Below are 14,069 nucleotides of genomic sequence, written 5' to 3' on the forward strand. Positions count from 1 at the left end.
TAGCAGGGATAGGTTTGTGGGAAGTTAGGGATACTCCCTAGTAATTGCCAGAGATGTAGCTGTTAGTCTGTTGAAACGTAAGCAGTCTTGTGCTGCCAATTTGTGAAAGCCTTTGCAGACAGTAATCCTAGTTTTTACTCCATCCTTCCTGAGCTTGCTTTTTCTCCTTCCTACCATTCCCTTTTCCTTTTGTGCTGTCTCAGGCCCTGCCCTTCAGTGCCAAAATCATCTTCCTAATATGCCACTGTGGAAACTTTGTTTTTATGCCTGGGGAGTGCCACAATTTGCCCCCTATTACTAATAAACAGTCGTCCACAGAAGTTATACCATAGTGATTTTTTTATCTTTAATGAGTTGACAAGACTGGGAATTAACGGGGACAATTTAGGTAATTTATTTGGAGTGCTGGCTGCTTGTAGGCCGCAGCCACCACAGAAGGCGTGGTAAAAGGAGGAGGAGCCTTACTTAGCTTACGTCAGCCTGCCTCGCTCCTTCCCTCCGTCTTCTAACAGCTCAGCAAGAAACTTCGTGACGCCATTAAGCTGCGCCCAACGCTCCCCGGAAGTGACGGAGAATTATTTCCGGGTTGGAGCCGGCGCTATGGCGGCTGACACGCAGGTGGGTGCTGCTTGAGGCGAGGCGAGGGGCGGTGCGAAGAGGCGATAGGAATGGAAGCGAGCCGTGAGGAGGCGAGGGCGGAAGGCAGCGGTTCTTCCCTCTCTGGCCGCGGGGCCGCGTCCTCCCTCCCTCCGCCCAGCTGCGGAGCCCCTCGGGCAGGGCTGGGGGAGGGGGAGGTCAGTAGTTGGAGCCCGTCCAGCTTGTCTGTTGGCTGTCAGAGGGGGAGAAACAGGTTCCAAGGAAGATAGGAAGCGGCCTTATACCACGCCAGACGCCACCGAGCAAGAGCCCTTCTGCTAAAAATAAAGCAAGATTCCAGTCCTCAGGGTTCTGGAGAAAGTCCTCGTTTTAATAGGAGCTTGCTTCCTGATTAACCAGACTGTTGGTCCATCTAGCTCAGTGTTGTTAGCTCAGCAGCGCTCCACGTTTTCAGACAGTGACTCTTCCAAGCCTTGCCAGGAATTGAACCTGGTACCCTTTGCATGCAAGCTAGGTTCTCTGTTGTTGAGCAAGTACCGCTCCCCAGGAACATACCTTATACTCCCTTATACTAACAGCTGTTCCAAACTTCCTTTTGTGCCTTGCATCTAGGCACAGATCTGGGATTTCCAGGTCCATTTCGGAGCGGGTTTTTTCCACTGCTTTCCCTGGGGAAACCTGCGTTTTACCACTGAACTGAACATATAGCAATTGGGTTCCCCTGCCCATTGCTGTTTGCTCCGATTCAGCGATAAAACATGGGTTTTCCTGGTGAAAGTGGCATGGCATTGAAACAAACCAAAAATGCACCACTGCTTAGACATGGACCTGGAAATCACAGACCTGTGCCCTGAAAACACGGACAAAAAGGAGTGTGGTTGAACCCTCAGACCATTGGTCCAATATTGGTCCAATATTGTCCCATTGCTCAATATTGTCCTTGCAGAATGGGTTTCAGAAAGAAAACATTCCTAGACGTACTTAGGGATGCCAGGGATTTTATCGCCCCTGCATCCGTTTCTTACCTGCCCTTCACCATAAAATCCCAGGGTTACAGTTATTTTAAAATGTAGTGTTGAAAATAGTTTAAAACAAATTGAGCTTGGGAACTTCTGCATGCAAAAAAATAATAAAAAAATGCTGTGTAACTGAGCCACGGTTTCTAGTTCTCATGGTTCTGAATTAAAGACTGGTTTTAAATAGAAGCATAGGAAGCTGCCTTACAGTGAATCAAATCATTTGTCCATCTAGCACAGCGTTGTCTGTCTGCAATGACTGGCAGTAGCTCTCCTGGGTTTTAGACAGGGAGTCTTTCCATGCCCTACCTGGAAATTCTGGAAATTTAACCTGGAGCCCTCTGCATATAAAGTATATGCGTCACCACTGAGCCACATCCTTTACCACTAGTTCACTATTTTCATGCTAGGAGCAGTTCTCCAGTTGTCAGTCTCTTATTTGACAGTGGGCATAGCTAAGTGGTACAGCACTTGCTTTCCATGCAGAAGATACCAAGTTCAGTCCTCTCTGTTAGCCTAGGAAAAACTCCCGTTGGAGGTTCTGAATAGCCTCTTCAGGGTAGCCAACATGTTGCCCTTCAGGTGGTGGTGTAGTACTCCAACTCCCATAGTTCCTGAACATTGGTCATACTGGCTGGGGCTGATGAGAGTTGGAGTCCAACAGCATCTGGAGGGCACCATGCTGACTACTGCCAACACCACAGTTAGATGAATCGAAGATCTTACTCTGTTTGGGCCAGCTTCCTACGTGGTGACAATGTGACAAACCTGTTGGGTACCTTTGTGTTTTCTGCTAAGCATAGTTCCTCTTGGAACAAGTGAAATTTGAGAAAACAAAAACTTTTCTAATGTAACCACTGCAATACACTGCATTGCGACTTTCCTGCTGGGTTGCTAGGGAAACCAGACCTACAGGTAGAGCTACAGGAGAATAGAAGCAGATGGAACTGGAAACATTTAGTGGACAGACTCTGCCAGAAATAGGCTGGATTTGAATACCTCCTCTGTACCGAATAACTGGCTTTGAGCAAGCTGCTAGGAGTCAGCCTGGTCAAGCTCATAGAGTTGTTAAGGGTAAAATGGGATAAAATACAGGAAAGAGCTTTATACCATGGCAGGCTATTGATCTACTCAGCTTGATATTGTCTTTACTAGCTGGCAGTGGCTCTCTCCAGGATTTCAGACAGAAGTCCTTCCCAGCACTGCCTGGAAATGCCTGTGATTAAACCTGGGACCTTTTGCATGCAAAGCAGATGCTTCGCCACTGATTTTCCGGCCCTTCCTTCAACACACACGAACATGGGAAGATGCCTTATACTGAGTCAGACTACTGAACCATCTAGCTCAGTATAATGTCTGTGCTGTGGGTTTCATATAGCAGTCTTTTCCATCTTTGGAGATGCCAGATATTGAACCTGTGACCTTCTGCATACAATGCACATACTCTGCTTTCTGACCTACAGCCACCCCCTCATCCATTTCTGCCTTGGCTTGTTTTCCTGACCAAGGGTGTTATGTCAGGAGGAGTAGCTATCCAAGGGTCTTGTTCATTTATTTTATTAAATTCTACTCTTTTTCTTGATTGGCTCCCACTTCTTGTTGGCTCACTAGGAGGCAGACCCAGGACCTGTCTGTCATACCTTTATCAAAATTGGATACTGTGTTAAGACCTTTCCCTTTCCCTTGATTTTCTTTTGAGTCTTTCTCCCTTGTTTTGTGTGTGTGTGTGTGTGTGTGTGTGTGTGTGTGTGTGTACTACAAAGAACTAATGAGTAGTAAGGAATCCAGTCAAAAACACTTTCAGGTGAAACTGGCAACTTGATCTGATGCATGTTAAGCTTGCAAGCTGATGTACACTTACCTGAGAGTAAGTCCCAATGAACATTTCTCAAGAAGAAAAACACATAGGATCAGGGTCTTAGTTCAATCAAGGAGCTCTAATGTAGATGTACATTGGACATCTGGAGAGGACTAAACTGGAAACCCTTCTCTCCTTCCACCCCGATTGGCCGTTTAGGTTTCTGAAGCACTGAAGAGATTTGCAGTGAAAGTGACCACATCCAGTGTGAAGGAACGAAGAGACATCCTCAATGAACTTGCAAGATGCATCACTGGGAAAGGTATTCACATTGCGCCACAGAAAGGCTCAGTCCCTAGAAATCTCTGGGCGAAATCTGGCCCCTTCATTGCAAACTCAGAAGCAAAAAAAAGCTTGTTGTTTCATATCCATCTCTTTCTACAGAATATGAAAGAAAGTCCTGCAATCTGAAGATTCCCAGGGCAGCACATAATTTATAAAATGCACACATCAATACAAGATCATTAATCCCTCTACCTTGTTTCAGATCTTCCAGAAGGTGCCGTGAAGGGCCTCTGCAAGCTGTTCTGCCTCACCTTGCATCGATACAGGTAAGAGTGTGATCTTGGAGTGTCAGAAGATATTCAGAAAAGACTAACCAAAATAAGGGCTTGTAACAGCTGCTCTCTGAGGAAAAGTTAACCATGTTTGGGGACATGAGGGAGGTGTTCTTCTCCCTCCCTCCCTCTGTGATAGCTGTTTATTGGCATTTCTGTTTGATTCATGTAAATCAAAGCTGAGAAACTTTTTTTTAATCCTGAGGGCCAGATTCTCTTTGGGGCAGCCTTCCAGGGGGCTGCATGCCATAGGTGGTGTCATGGACTGGCTGGATGCAGGGAAGTGGTAGGAGGCACTAGATGGGAAGAAGACTCAGAGCCTGAGGATTGGTGGTGGGACAGCAATGAGTGGTCAGAGGGAGAAGACTGGGAAGAGAAGGTGTCAGAAGCTGAAGCGGTAGCAGGGTTTAGTGAGCAGAAAGAGGCTGTGGGCGAGAGCAGTCCAGAAGTGGAGGCTGGAGAAGAAGAGTCCAAGAGGCAGAGATCAGACAGGCTGCTGAATAAGCCGGGGGTCTCCCCCTCCTGCTGCAACCAGCTCCCTTCCCCCTTGGTCACCCAGAACCAGAAGAGGTATGAAGAGGGCGGATCAAAGACAGACAAGGTGGAGGAGGCTCAGGGTGCTTGGGAATAACCTGGGGGAGGAGGAGTTTCAGGGAGCTGGCGGGGGGCGGGGGAGACCTCACAACTGCCTCATTGAGGCAAGACCCACTGGGAAGAGTTGCTGTGCTCCCTAAGCCTGAGCTGTTTTGTTTCTTTGAATAAAGAGTTAACTTCCCCAACACCTTGTGAGTTATTCCTGACCTATTCCTGACTCCTGCCTCGACAGGCAGGCAGAGCAACAAATGTGAATCTTACATTTGTACAGTACACACACTTGCATGCACCCTGCTCCATCCTCCATCCAGGGAAGCAAGAGGCATCAGAATTCAAGGGCATATTCCAAAGCATAGGCAAAAACACCCAAAGAAAGCAAAACAGAGCTGGTTTGAGGGGTGTGGTCTGGGAAGGATATAGGGCCTGGTAAAAGTTTTAAGGGCCAGATAGAGAGGCTTGTGGGGGTATACATTTGACCCCTATGTCGGAAGTTCCTCATCCCTGATGTAAACATTTGCCATGCTCAGTGAAATAACTATTTTTAAAAGACTGCCTTATAACAATCCAGTAGTCGTCATTGTTTACCTAATTGAAAAATTATGTTACACGTCTTTCCATTTCAAAGAGACATTGATATTGAGGTCCAATAATTCACAGATTTGTTTAAATTTACATAATATGTTAATCAGTTGAAACGTAGCTTGTTAATAATGTAGGCTGGTAGGAAGGTGCTTGCAACCAGAACCTTAAGGATAATCAGCTGATTATTTCTGAAACCCTCCAATTTCTTCCCCCATCAGAGATGCAGCCTCCCACAGAGCCCTCCAGGCAGCACTTCAGCAGCTTGCAGAATGTCAGCCGGAAGCAACTGCCAAGAACCTTCTGCAGTCCCTGCAGTCTTCGGGGATCAGCAGCAAGTCTGGAGGACCCAGGTGAGAGTCGGAATTCAGTGCCATGGCATCTTTGGGAATCATTTCTTGAAAAGGTGGCTGTCTGCTTCCCAAGGCCCCTCCAGACACTCTCTTTATTGTGCATTCGTGACAATTTGCATTTGTAGTGGTGCTGGGGCAGTTATATGTGATTCCTGCTTTCAGTGCTGTTTGCTCCTGCAAAAGCTTTAGGGTAGGCATGCTTCTTCATTTCCGATCACCGCATGCCTTGTAGCTTCCTGCTGAAACCCTGTAACTTCTTATATCACAGATATTACAGGTTGGGAGTTTTTTGGCTTAGCTTTTGTTGCATTCAGGAGAGCAATAATATAACTATTAACATTATTGACTGTTTTTCCTGGAGTTGAGGCCTCATTTCCTTCTCGCTTTTTCTGTGGCAGTAAAAGCAGTGGATCTGCAGCCTTGCAGGCCCTCTCCTGGACTTGCCTGCTCGTTCGTATTGTCTTCCCCACACATGAGAAGAGACAGGGAGAAACCTGGGAGAAATTGGTAAGAAACCTTGACCTCCACTTTTTGATAATTCATCACATACGTGTATATTGCAAAGCAATTAAAATACAAAAATTGAAAGCAAAAATGAAAAAAATTACCCACACCCTCTGCATGAGATGAAGTCCACATCCCAATCAGACGTCCATTCAAGTCCACATCATATATCCAGATTCCATAGGTCCACAAAGAATGACAGAAAGTAGAGCAACCAAAAATGCTTGTATGAAGTATTTTATGCTCATTCTTCACTGTATACAGAATGAAGCAAAATGACGCGGGCGGCACTGTGGTCTAAACCACTGAGCCTCTAGGGCTTGCCGATCAGAAGGTCAGCGGTTCGAATCCCCGCGATGGAGTGAGCTCCTGTTGCTCTGTCCCAGCTCCTGCCAACCTAGCAGTTTGAAAGCATGCCAGTGCAAGTAGATAAATAGGTACTGCTGCAGCAGGAAGGTAAACGGTGTTTCTGTGCACTCTGATTTCCGTCACTGTGTCCTGTTGTGCCAGAAGCAGTTTAGTCCTGCTGGCCACATGACCTGGAAAGCTGTCTGTGGACAAACATTGGCACCCTCAGCCTGAAAGCCAGATGAGCGCCACAACTCCATAGTTGCCTTTGACTGGACTTAACCATCCAGGGGTCCTTTACAGAATGAAGCTATGCCAATCAACCATAAAGGAGTCCTTTCGTTCTGCACTTTGTGCTATTCTAAGTTTATTGGTGTGCTTGTCAACAAGTGCAAATTTCCATACTTTTTCATGCCAGTTCGTCGAAGAGATCCTGTCCATACTTTTCCAGTGCATAGGCACACTGGATTTCAGCAACATCTGGAGGACCAAAGGTTCCCCATCATTTATACTGGCCGTTCTCTCCTTTTTAAACAGGTGGAAGTTCAGTGTCTGCTGCTGTTGGAGATTCTGGGTGGCTCTCGCAAGCCGGTGGTGGACGGGGCTGTGAAGAAACTGAACAGGCTGTGGAAAGAGGTGTTGTATACATCTTCTGAGAGCATGACACAGATTCTGATTAGCTAGGTTATGGGTGGCCATCATGGAACCCTCCTGATCATTGTTGGACTGCAACTCCCATCAGCCCCAGCTAACATATCCAGTAGTTGGAGATTGTGGGAGTTGTAGTCCAACAACACATGGAGAACCCTGTGTTCGCTACCCCCCAATTTGAGCTCCTTGAATTAGCTTCTTGGTTTTGCTGATTTGGTGTCTTCTCCTCAGAACCCTGGGCTGGTGGATCAGTACCTCTCTGTTATTCTCAGCCTCGAAGCCAGCCAAGGCTACGCAGGCATGTTGGGCCTACTAGTGCAATTCTGCACCACTCAGAAAGAACTTGATGTCATTAACCGATACAAGGCAAGTACCCCAGGGCAGCCATGGAGAAAGATGTGACTAGTTAGCAGGTTGCCAGCAGGGGGGTGGGTTGAGCTTGCACCCAGGGTCAGAATCAGCCGGTGGTGGAACCTTAAATCAGGTTGTGGAGAAGTGGATCCAGTCAGTGGCTTGCATCCTTATCTCCCCAACCCACAATGCCATCAGGTGACCTGTTTTTGCCCATGTTGATGATCAAGCAGATTTTTTGGGTTTGCATAGCCCCTTTGACTCAGCAACATCTTGTAGAATTCCCTTTGTAGGGCAGGTTGGTGTGGCTGGGCCAAATTGTGGGGCGAAGGCAGGGCACTGGTGAGCCTTATTCGGACGGATTCTAAGATTTTGGACGGATTCTAAGATTTTGGAGGCTCTTTCTGGTGGGGGAGGTGTCAGTCCTGGGGGGGGGTGCTACCTTTTAATATCTGAAAAAGTAAAGCACCTCAAGTTCAGATTCCTGTCTGTTGTGCATCAAGTACCAGAAATTCTTGCACACTTCTTTCTGGGGAAATAAGGATGGTGTTTGCAACTGTGCCTGTGAAGGGGGTGGGGGCTCAAGCAGCGGTGGGGTCCCAAGCCTCTAAGCAGATACTTTGTAGCCTTGGTGAGCTGCTACAGCAAACCCTTGCTGTTTGTCCAGCGTAGTGGTACATTGCTGAATGATTATAACAGGTGTTCTGTCTTCTCTAGAGCACCCTCCTTGATTTCTACATGAAGAACATCCTGATGAGCAAGACAAGACCTCAGAAGCACCTGCTGGTGAGAGAAACTCCTAGCCTTGAGCATCTAAGGCTGCAATCCTAACTCCACTCACAATGGGAGTAAGCCTCATTGAATTCAATAGGACTTACTTCTGTGAGTAGACATGGTTAGGATTGCGGCCCCAGTCAAAAATAGTTAGCTGGCTCCCTGGGTTAAGTCTGCCGCAGCAAACACAAAACAAGAGTATCTTGGCACTTTTTAAAGGCAAGCAAATTTATTGTGGTGGAAGGTTTCATGACCTAGGGTCAGCTTTATCAGAGGAATGGACTGTTTTCCTTAGTTGTCAGGCATGCATACAGAGAAAAGAACTGGAAAGCCGTGGAGGAAAATGGCTATGAAATGTTTCCAGCGTTTCTGCGCTTTGCTCAGCTTAATAATAATAAATAATAATAATTTTTGTATGCCGCTCATCTGGCTGGGTTGCCCCAGCCATGCTGGGCAGCTCCCAACAGAGTATTAAAAACACGATAAAATATCAAACATTACAAGCTTCCCTAAACACGGTTGCCTGAATACAGACATTAGAAACAATCCTTACTTAAAAACAACACCTGGTCTTAATATTGCGTTTTGAATTTCTGTTACCTGTCCTGGAATTTTGTGAAGAGTGGATAAGAAATCATAATCGTCATAACAGTTATGCTAGGTGTCATCATAGTCTTCCTGACTTGTAAATTAAACACCCATATTATTACTGACTGGAAGTCAGTTTGCTGGGTGGGAATTTGTGCTCTCCCTAGGTGAACAGGCAAGTGGCTATTTAACTGTTCTTAATTATTTAAGTTACACAGCCGTGTTGGTCTGCCATAGTCAAAAAAAAAAATTAAAAAAAATCCTTCCAGTAGCACCTTAGAGACCAACTAAGTTTGTCATTGGTATGAGCTTTCGCGTGCATAAGGTGCTACTGGAAGGATTTTTTTAATTATTTAAGTGTAAATTGCCTTCGGACGGTGGTTTGGAAGGCGATGAATAAATTGTAACAACAGCGGCAATAGTAATATTTGCACTAAGGATCCCGATCCGTGTATTGCATTAAAGCGGGTGGGTTTCTTGCAGGACAACTGTGCCCCTCTGCTCCGCTATGTGTCTCATACTGAATTCAAGGACCTCGTCTTGCCAGCTTTGCAGAAGTCCCTCCTGCGGAGCCCTGAGAACGCAATTGAAAGTGAGTGGCCAGTGAAAGCATGTGTGGTGGTGTACATTGCAAAGGAAGTTTGCACCAAGCTGATTTGTCAGCATCTGAGACCCACATAGTGGCTCTTCATTGCATGGGGGTCAAGAATGAGCTCCAGCTGGGTTAGAGAAGCAGCATTTGGTTCTTGATGTCCATGTGTGGGTGGATCTGTTTTAAGTTTATGCAATAGGCCTTTCATGTCTTTGGCCTAAGGTACAGATTCTGTTCATCTGTGGGGGGAACAAGTCACATGCCGAGGATGCATTGGAATTCTGTGTTTCATTGGATCACATAAACTCAAAATCTTTTGAAATGCCCTGTGCTTTTTTTAATTATTCACAGTATTAAAAAGCAACTTCCCATGTAGGTTTTAGAGAAACATACAATTCTCTGCAAGTATATAAAAACCAGGGGGTTAACAGTTTGCTGGATTCTTTCTCTCGCACCCTGGTACAGGTTTCTCATTTTTTAGGAAGCGGCATCTCAAGTGTCAACCTCTTTGTAGTTCCCAGTTACTTTATTTTGGTTCTTGTGCATCAACCATGAGTGCTTGTTGCGTTCATGTCCCATTTGCAGGGTTCCCTTTGGGGGCACCTGGGTGGCTGCTGGGTGAGAGAACAGAATGCTAGACTAGATGGGGCCATAGGCCCGATCCAGCAGGTCTCGTCTTACAGAAAGCTTGCTGTTGTGGACTCTCAGAGATTGGTCCCCGGCAAACCTGTAAGCTAATGAACGTTAACACACTTCTCTCCTTCCTGTCTTCAGCTATCTCCTCTCTCTTGGCGTCTGTGACCCTTGATCTCAGCCAGTATGCTCTGGACATCGTGAAAGGTCTAGCTGGTAAGTTCCATTGTCTGTGCTTATAGAGGCCAACAGAAATTTCCCTCTATTGCTGCTGCTGTTATCAGTACCATCCTGTACTGTTTTGAGAGTGGAGCTTTCTTATAGTGAGAGCAGTTGAGAATGGTTCGAAGCACTTGAAGCCTGGTGGTTGTTTGCCATTCCAAGCAGGCGCTTTTTGGGAGGAGAGGGTGCTAGTCTTCAAGGAGAAGGAAACAATTACTCTGAGTAAGCGACCCAAGCGTTTCATGATTGGCAGGGACCAATTTTTAATAGGTGGAGAGAAGATTTAAAAGTTGGGGTGTGTTTGTTTTTTAAAGAGGGGAACTAGGCTGCAGTCATCATGTCCATATCTCTTCTTCCCAACCCCAGCTGTTAGTAAAGATAATTGTAAGCTTCCATACAGTTCCGAAGACTTGAGCGTTTGTGTTTCGATTTTATAGGCCAGTTGAAATCCAATAGTTCTCAGCTGATGGACGAGGCTATTGTAGCATTGAAGAACTTGGCTCGGCAGTGCAGCGACCCATCAACAGTGGAGTCACTTGGGAGACACCTGTTTGCCATTTTGGGAGGTGAGTGGCTCTGATCATTCCCTTTTCTTGTGTCACTTGCACCTTGCCTGGGAGATAAGCAGTATTAGTCCTACTCACAGTAGACCCATCAAAACTGACGGGCAGGTAACTTAAGTTCATAGATTTGAATGGGGCTGCTCTGCGTATGACTTAGGCTAAATTCACACCATACCTTTAAACTGCAGTGGTGTCACTTGAAACAGTCATGGCTTCTCCCAAAGAATCCTGGTAGCTGTAGTTGCTGAGAGTTTCCAGGGGACCCCTGTTTCACTCCTAGTGCTGCAATTCCCGGAGTGGCTTAACCACCAGTCCTCCTTTCCCAGGGAACTCTGGGAATTGTGGCTCTGGGAGGGGAACAAACTACAGCTCCCAGAAACGAAGGCATGAATATGGCCTTAGTTGGATATCACCCTCTGCCCTGTTTCACAGTGCACCTAACCTCTGCTTGTGGTGTCTCGGTTGTGGGATTTGAGGAATGGCCAAGGTCAGGAGAGCTGGGAACAGACTTAGTTGCATATTCCCATTCTACAGCTGGCTTCAGAAACCTTATGCCTCTTCATGATTCCTGGAAAGCCTTCCAATGGGGCACTTTTGGTGGTGTCCCCCAACCCCCAAGATTTCCTGGTTTAGACATAATTGGACACTGATTCCGCAGCAGGTTTCTTGGCTTGCGCCCTAGTTTGCATGAAGAAGGGAGAGGCAAAGTTTTTTCCTGTCGGTACCCAGAGCTCATTAATATCTTGGCCTATTAAGCTGAGATGTGATTGTCCACATTCAGAGCATTAAAATTTGGGTTTTATGTCTTTTCGAACTTTGAGTCTACGGCTAACCCGCAATTCTTGTCGACAGGTGCCGAGGGAAAGCTAACAGTTGTGGCACAGAAAATCAGTGTCCTCTCAGGTAAGGGAAAACGTCTTGGATTGCCTTAAAGTTGTAGTGAATGTTGGAAGATTCAGGACAGATGAAGTACTTATTCACACAACGCATAGTTAAACTGTAGAACTCCTTCCCATGGGAGCCAGTGATGGCCACCATCTTGGATGGCTTTGAAAGAGGGTTGGACAAATTCATGGAGGAGAATAAGGCTACAAGTTGGGCTGTTAGCCATGATGACTATGCTCTGGCTCTGCGGTCAGAGGCAGGAATGCTTCTGAATACCAGCTGCTAGAGGGGAGAGTGTTCCTGTTCTCAGGTCCTGCTTACAGGTTTCTCAAAGGCAGCCAGGTGGCCACTGTGAAAACAGGCTGCTGGACATGATGGGCCATGAGTGTGATCCAGCAGACATTTAAAAAATAAATAAATAAGCTTTATTAATTTAAATTACACACTTACACAAATAATTTACAATCTCATACTACAAAAAGAAAATTAAGGAAAAAGAAAATTAAAGAAAAGACTTTTCAGTATGTTCCTGCAGATACAGAGTATTTTTCTTTCCTGCTTTCGAAATGCCAAAAGGAAATGTAGCTCTAACCAAGGGAGTTTTTCTGCTTTTAGGGATTGGCAGCTGTAGCCACCATGCAGTTTCTGGGCCTTCAAACCAAGTTGTAAGCGGAACTATAACAGAACTTTTCATCCCTTTCCTTCAGCAGGAAGGTAAGGTGTCTTATTTTGTGGCACACTGTCGACTTCAGTGATTAATTTTATAATGAATGATTTTAGAGTGTTGTTTATGCTATACTTTTATACTGTTTTATTGTTGTTAGCCGCCCTGAGCCCGGCTTCAGCTGGGGAGGGTGGGATATAAATAAAATTTTTTATTATTATTATTATTATTATTATTATTATTATTATTATTATTATTATTATTGGAACGTGATTGTGAAAAGCATACTGTTGATTGACAGGTTGCTTTCTTTGCCCCAGTTTCTTTTCGTTTTCTCTCTCCTCAGTCCATGAAGGCACTTTGGTGCACGCCATCTCTGTCCTCGCACTCTGGTGTAATCGGTTCACCACCGAAGTGCCCAAGAAGCTGGTCGAGTGGTTCAAGAAAGCCTTCAGCCTTAAAACCTGCACTTCCGCTGTAAGGCATGCCTATCTCCAGTGCATGCTGGCATCCTTCAAAGGCAAGAAAGAGCCTCTTCTAGTTCCCTTCCTGTGTCTGGGCAATCCCCTCCGATAGCAGGTTTTTGGGGAAAGGCCTCCCTGACTTCTCTTTCTGCTTCCACAGGCAACGTACTTATGCAGGGAGTAGACTTGCTGCCATTGCTGATGCAGACGGTTGAAAAATCAGCAGCGCAGAGCACTCAGGTTGCCCTGGTGACAGAAGGCGTGGCAGCAGCCTTGCTGATTTGTAGGCTCTCGGTAGCTGATGCACAAATAGGTAAGGTCCCACGATGTTTAGAATCAAGTTTCCCTTTTTTGATGGGGTAAAGGAACAATAGGTACAGATGAATAATCTTAGTGCAGCTGCATAATTCAGGTGTCTCTCTTTTTCCTCGCCCACCCCTGCAGTCTTCACAGTTGTAAGATCTGGTGCAGAATTATTACTCAGAGACAATTGTGGTGATTCACTTTCCTGCGTTCTGCTCGTGTGGATTTATATAGTTGTTACATTTTTCTCCCATTTTTTTCTCCAAGGAGCTCAAGGTGACATACACAGTTCTCTCCCCTGCCATCATTTAATCCCCATGACAACCCTGTGAGGTTGGTAGGTTAAGCTGAGAAGCAGTGGCTGTGGCCCAAGGTCACCCAGGGAACTTCATGGCTGAGTGGGGATTTGAACCCTGGTCTCCTAGGTCCTAGTCTAACACTCTAACCACTACACCAACATTGGCTCTCATTGGATTGCAATGGCCTCAGACCGTTCTCCCTCCCACCACCCATTTCCCCCCTGCCTATGGAAGTGTGGTACTACTGATCAGCCATCTGAGAGTCCTCTCCAATTTTATGATTCCACATGCCCTGGGTTGTAAGATTCATTGCAGTGTTTCATTCATTTTACTAGTTGTTTTGGGTTGTATCCAGCACAGCTGTTTCATTTGCACAACAGAACTTCCCTCTCCTCTCCCATGGTTGTAGCAGATTTTGGGGGCACGCAGGGGAAGAGGAGAAGGAAAAGGGGAAATCCCATTATGCAAACAATACACTGTTTGTGCAGTGTTGGATACAACCCTTTGCTTTTTATCAATGTGTTTTTATTTTTGCTTATAGTACTGTGTTAATGGAAAAAATAAAGTTTTATTATAAGTAAGCCACTTAGGATCTTGCATGCTAAGTGGTATATAAATATAGTAAATAATAGGGTATAGCTTTCTTTATATAAGCAGTGCCTGCAGGGCTGGTT

General features: G+C 45.8%; 1 protein-coding gene across 1 annotated transcript in view; it reads left to right on the forward strand.

Moving 5' to 3' along the window:
• Positions 1–540: 540 nt before the first annotated feature.
• The window catches only part of GCN1 (GCN1 activator of EIF2AK4), a 71,179-nt gene continuing 57,650 nt past the window's right edge, over positions 541–14,069 (forward strand). Inside the window, exons 1-15 of the mRNA XM_081175322.1 lie at positions 541–618; positions 3,631–3,733; positions 3,959–4,022; positions 5,423–5,554; positions 5,953–6,061; positions 6,944–7,042; positions 7,289–7,423; positions 8,126–8,194; positions 9,254–9,362; positions 10,137–10,211; positions 10,655–10,783; positions 11,633–11,683; positions 12,281–12,379; positions 12,676–12,849; positions 12,954–13,106. Of these exons, the coding sequence (XP_081031448.1) occupies positions 601–618; positions 3,631–3,733; positions 3,959–4,022; positions 5,423–5,554; positions 5,953–6,061; positions 6,944–7,042; positions 7,289–7,423; positions 8,126–8,194; positions 9,254–9,362; positions 10,137–10,211; positions 10,655–10,783; positions 11,633–11,683; positions 12,281–12,379; positions 12,676–12,849; positions 12,954–13,106 (1,519 nt within the window). The 5' untranslated portion in view covers positions 541–600. The remainder of the gene's footprint in view (positions 619–3,630; positions 3,734–3,958; positions 4,023–5,422; positions 5,555–5,952; positions 6,062–6,943; positions 7,043–7,288; positions 7,424–8,125; positions 8,195–9,253; positions 9,363–10,136; positions 10,212–10,654; positions 10,784–11,632; positions 11,684–12,280; positions 12,380–12,675; positions 12,850–12,953; positions 13,107–14,069) is intronic.

The sequence above is a fragment of the Podarcis bocagei genome, assembly GCF_964188305.1.
Source record: "Podarcis bocagei genome assembly, chromosome: 16".
In the NCBI taxonomy this organism is placed as follows: Eukaryota; Metazoa; Chordata; class Lepidosauria; order Squamata; family Lacertidae; genus Podarcis; species Podarcis bocagei.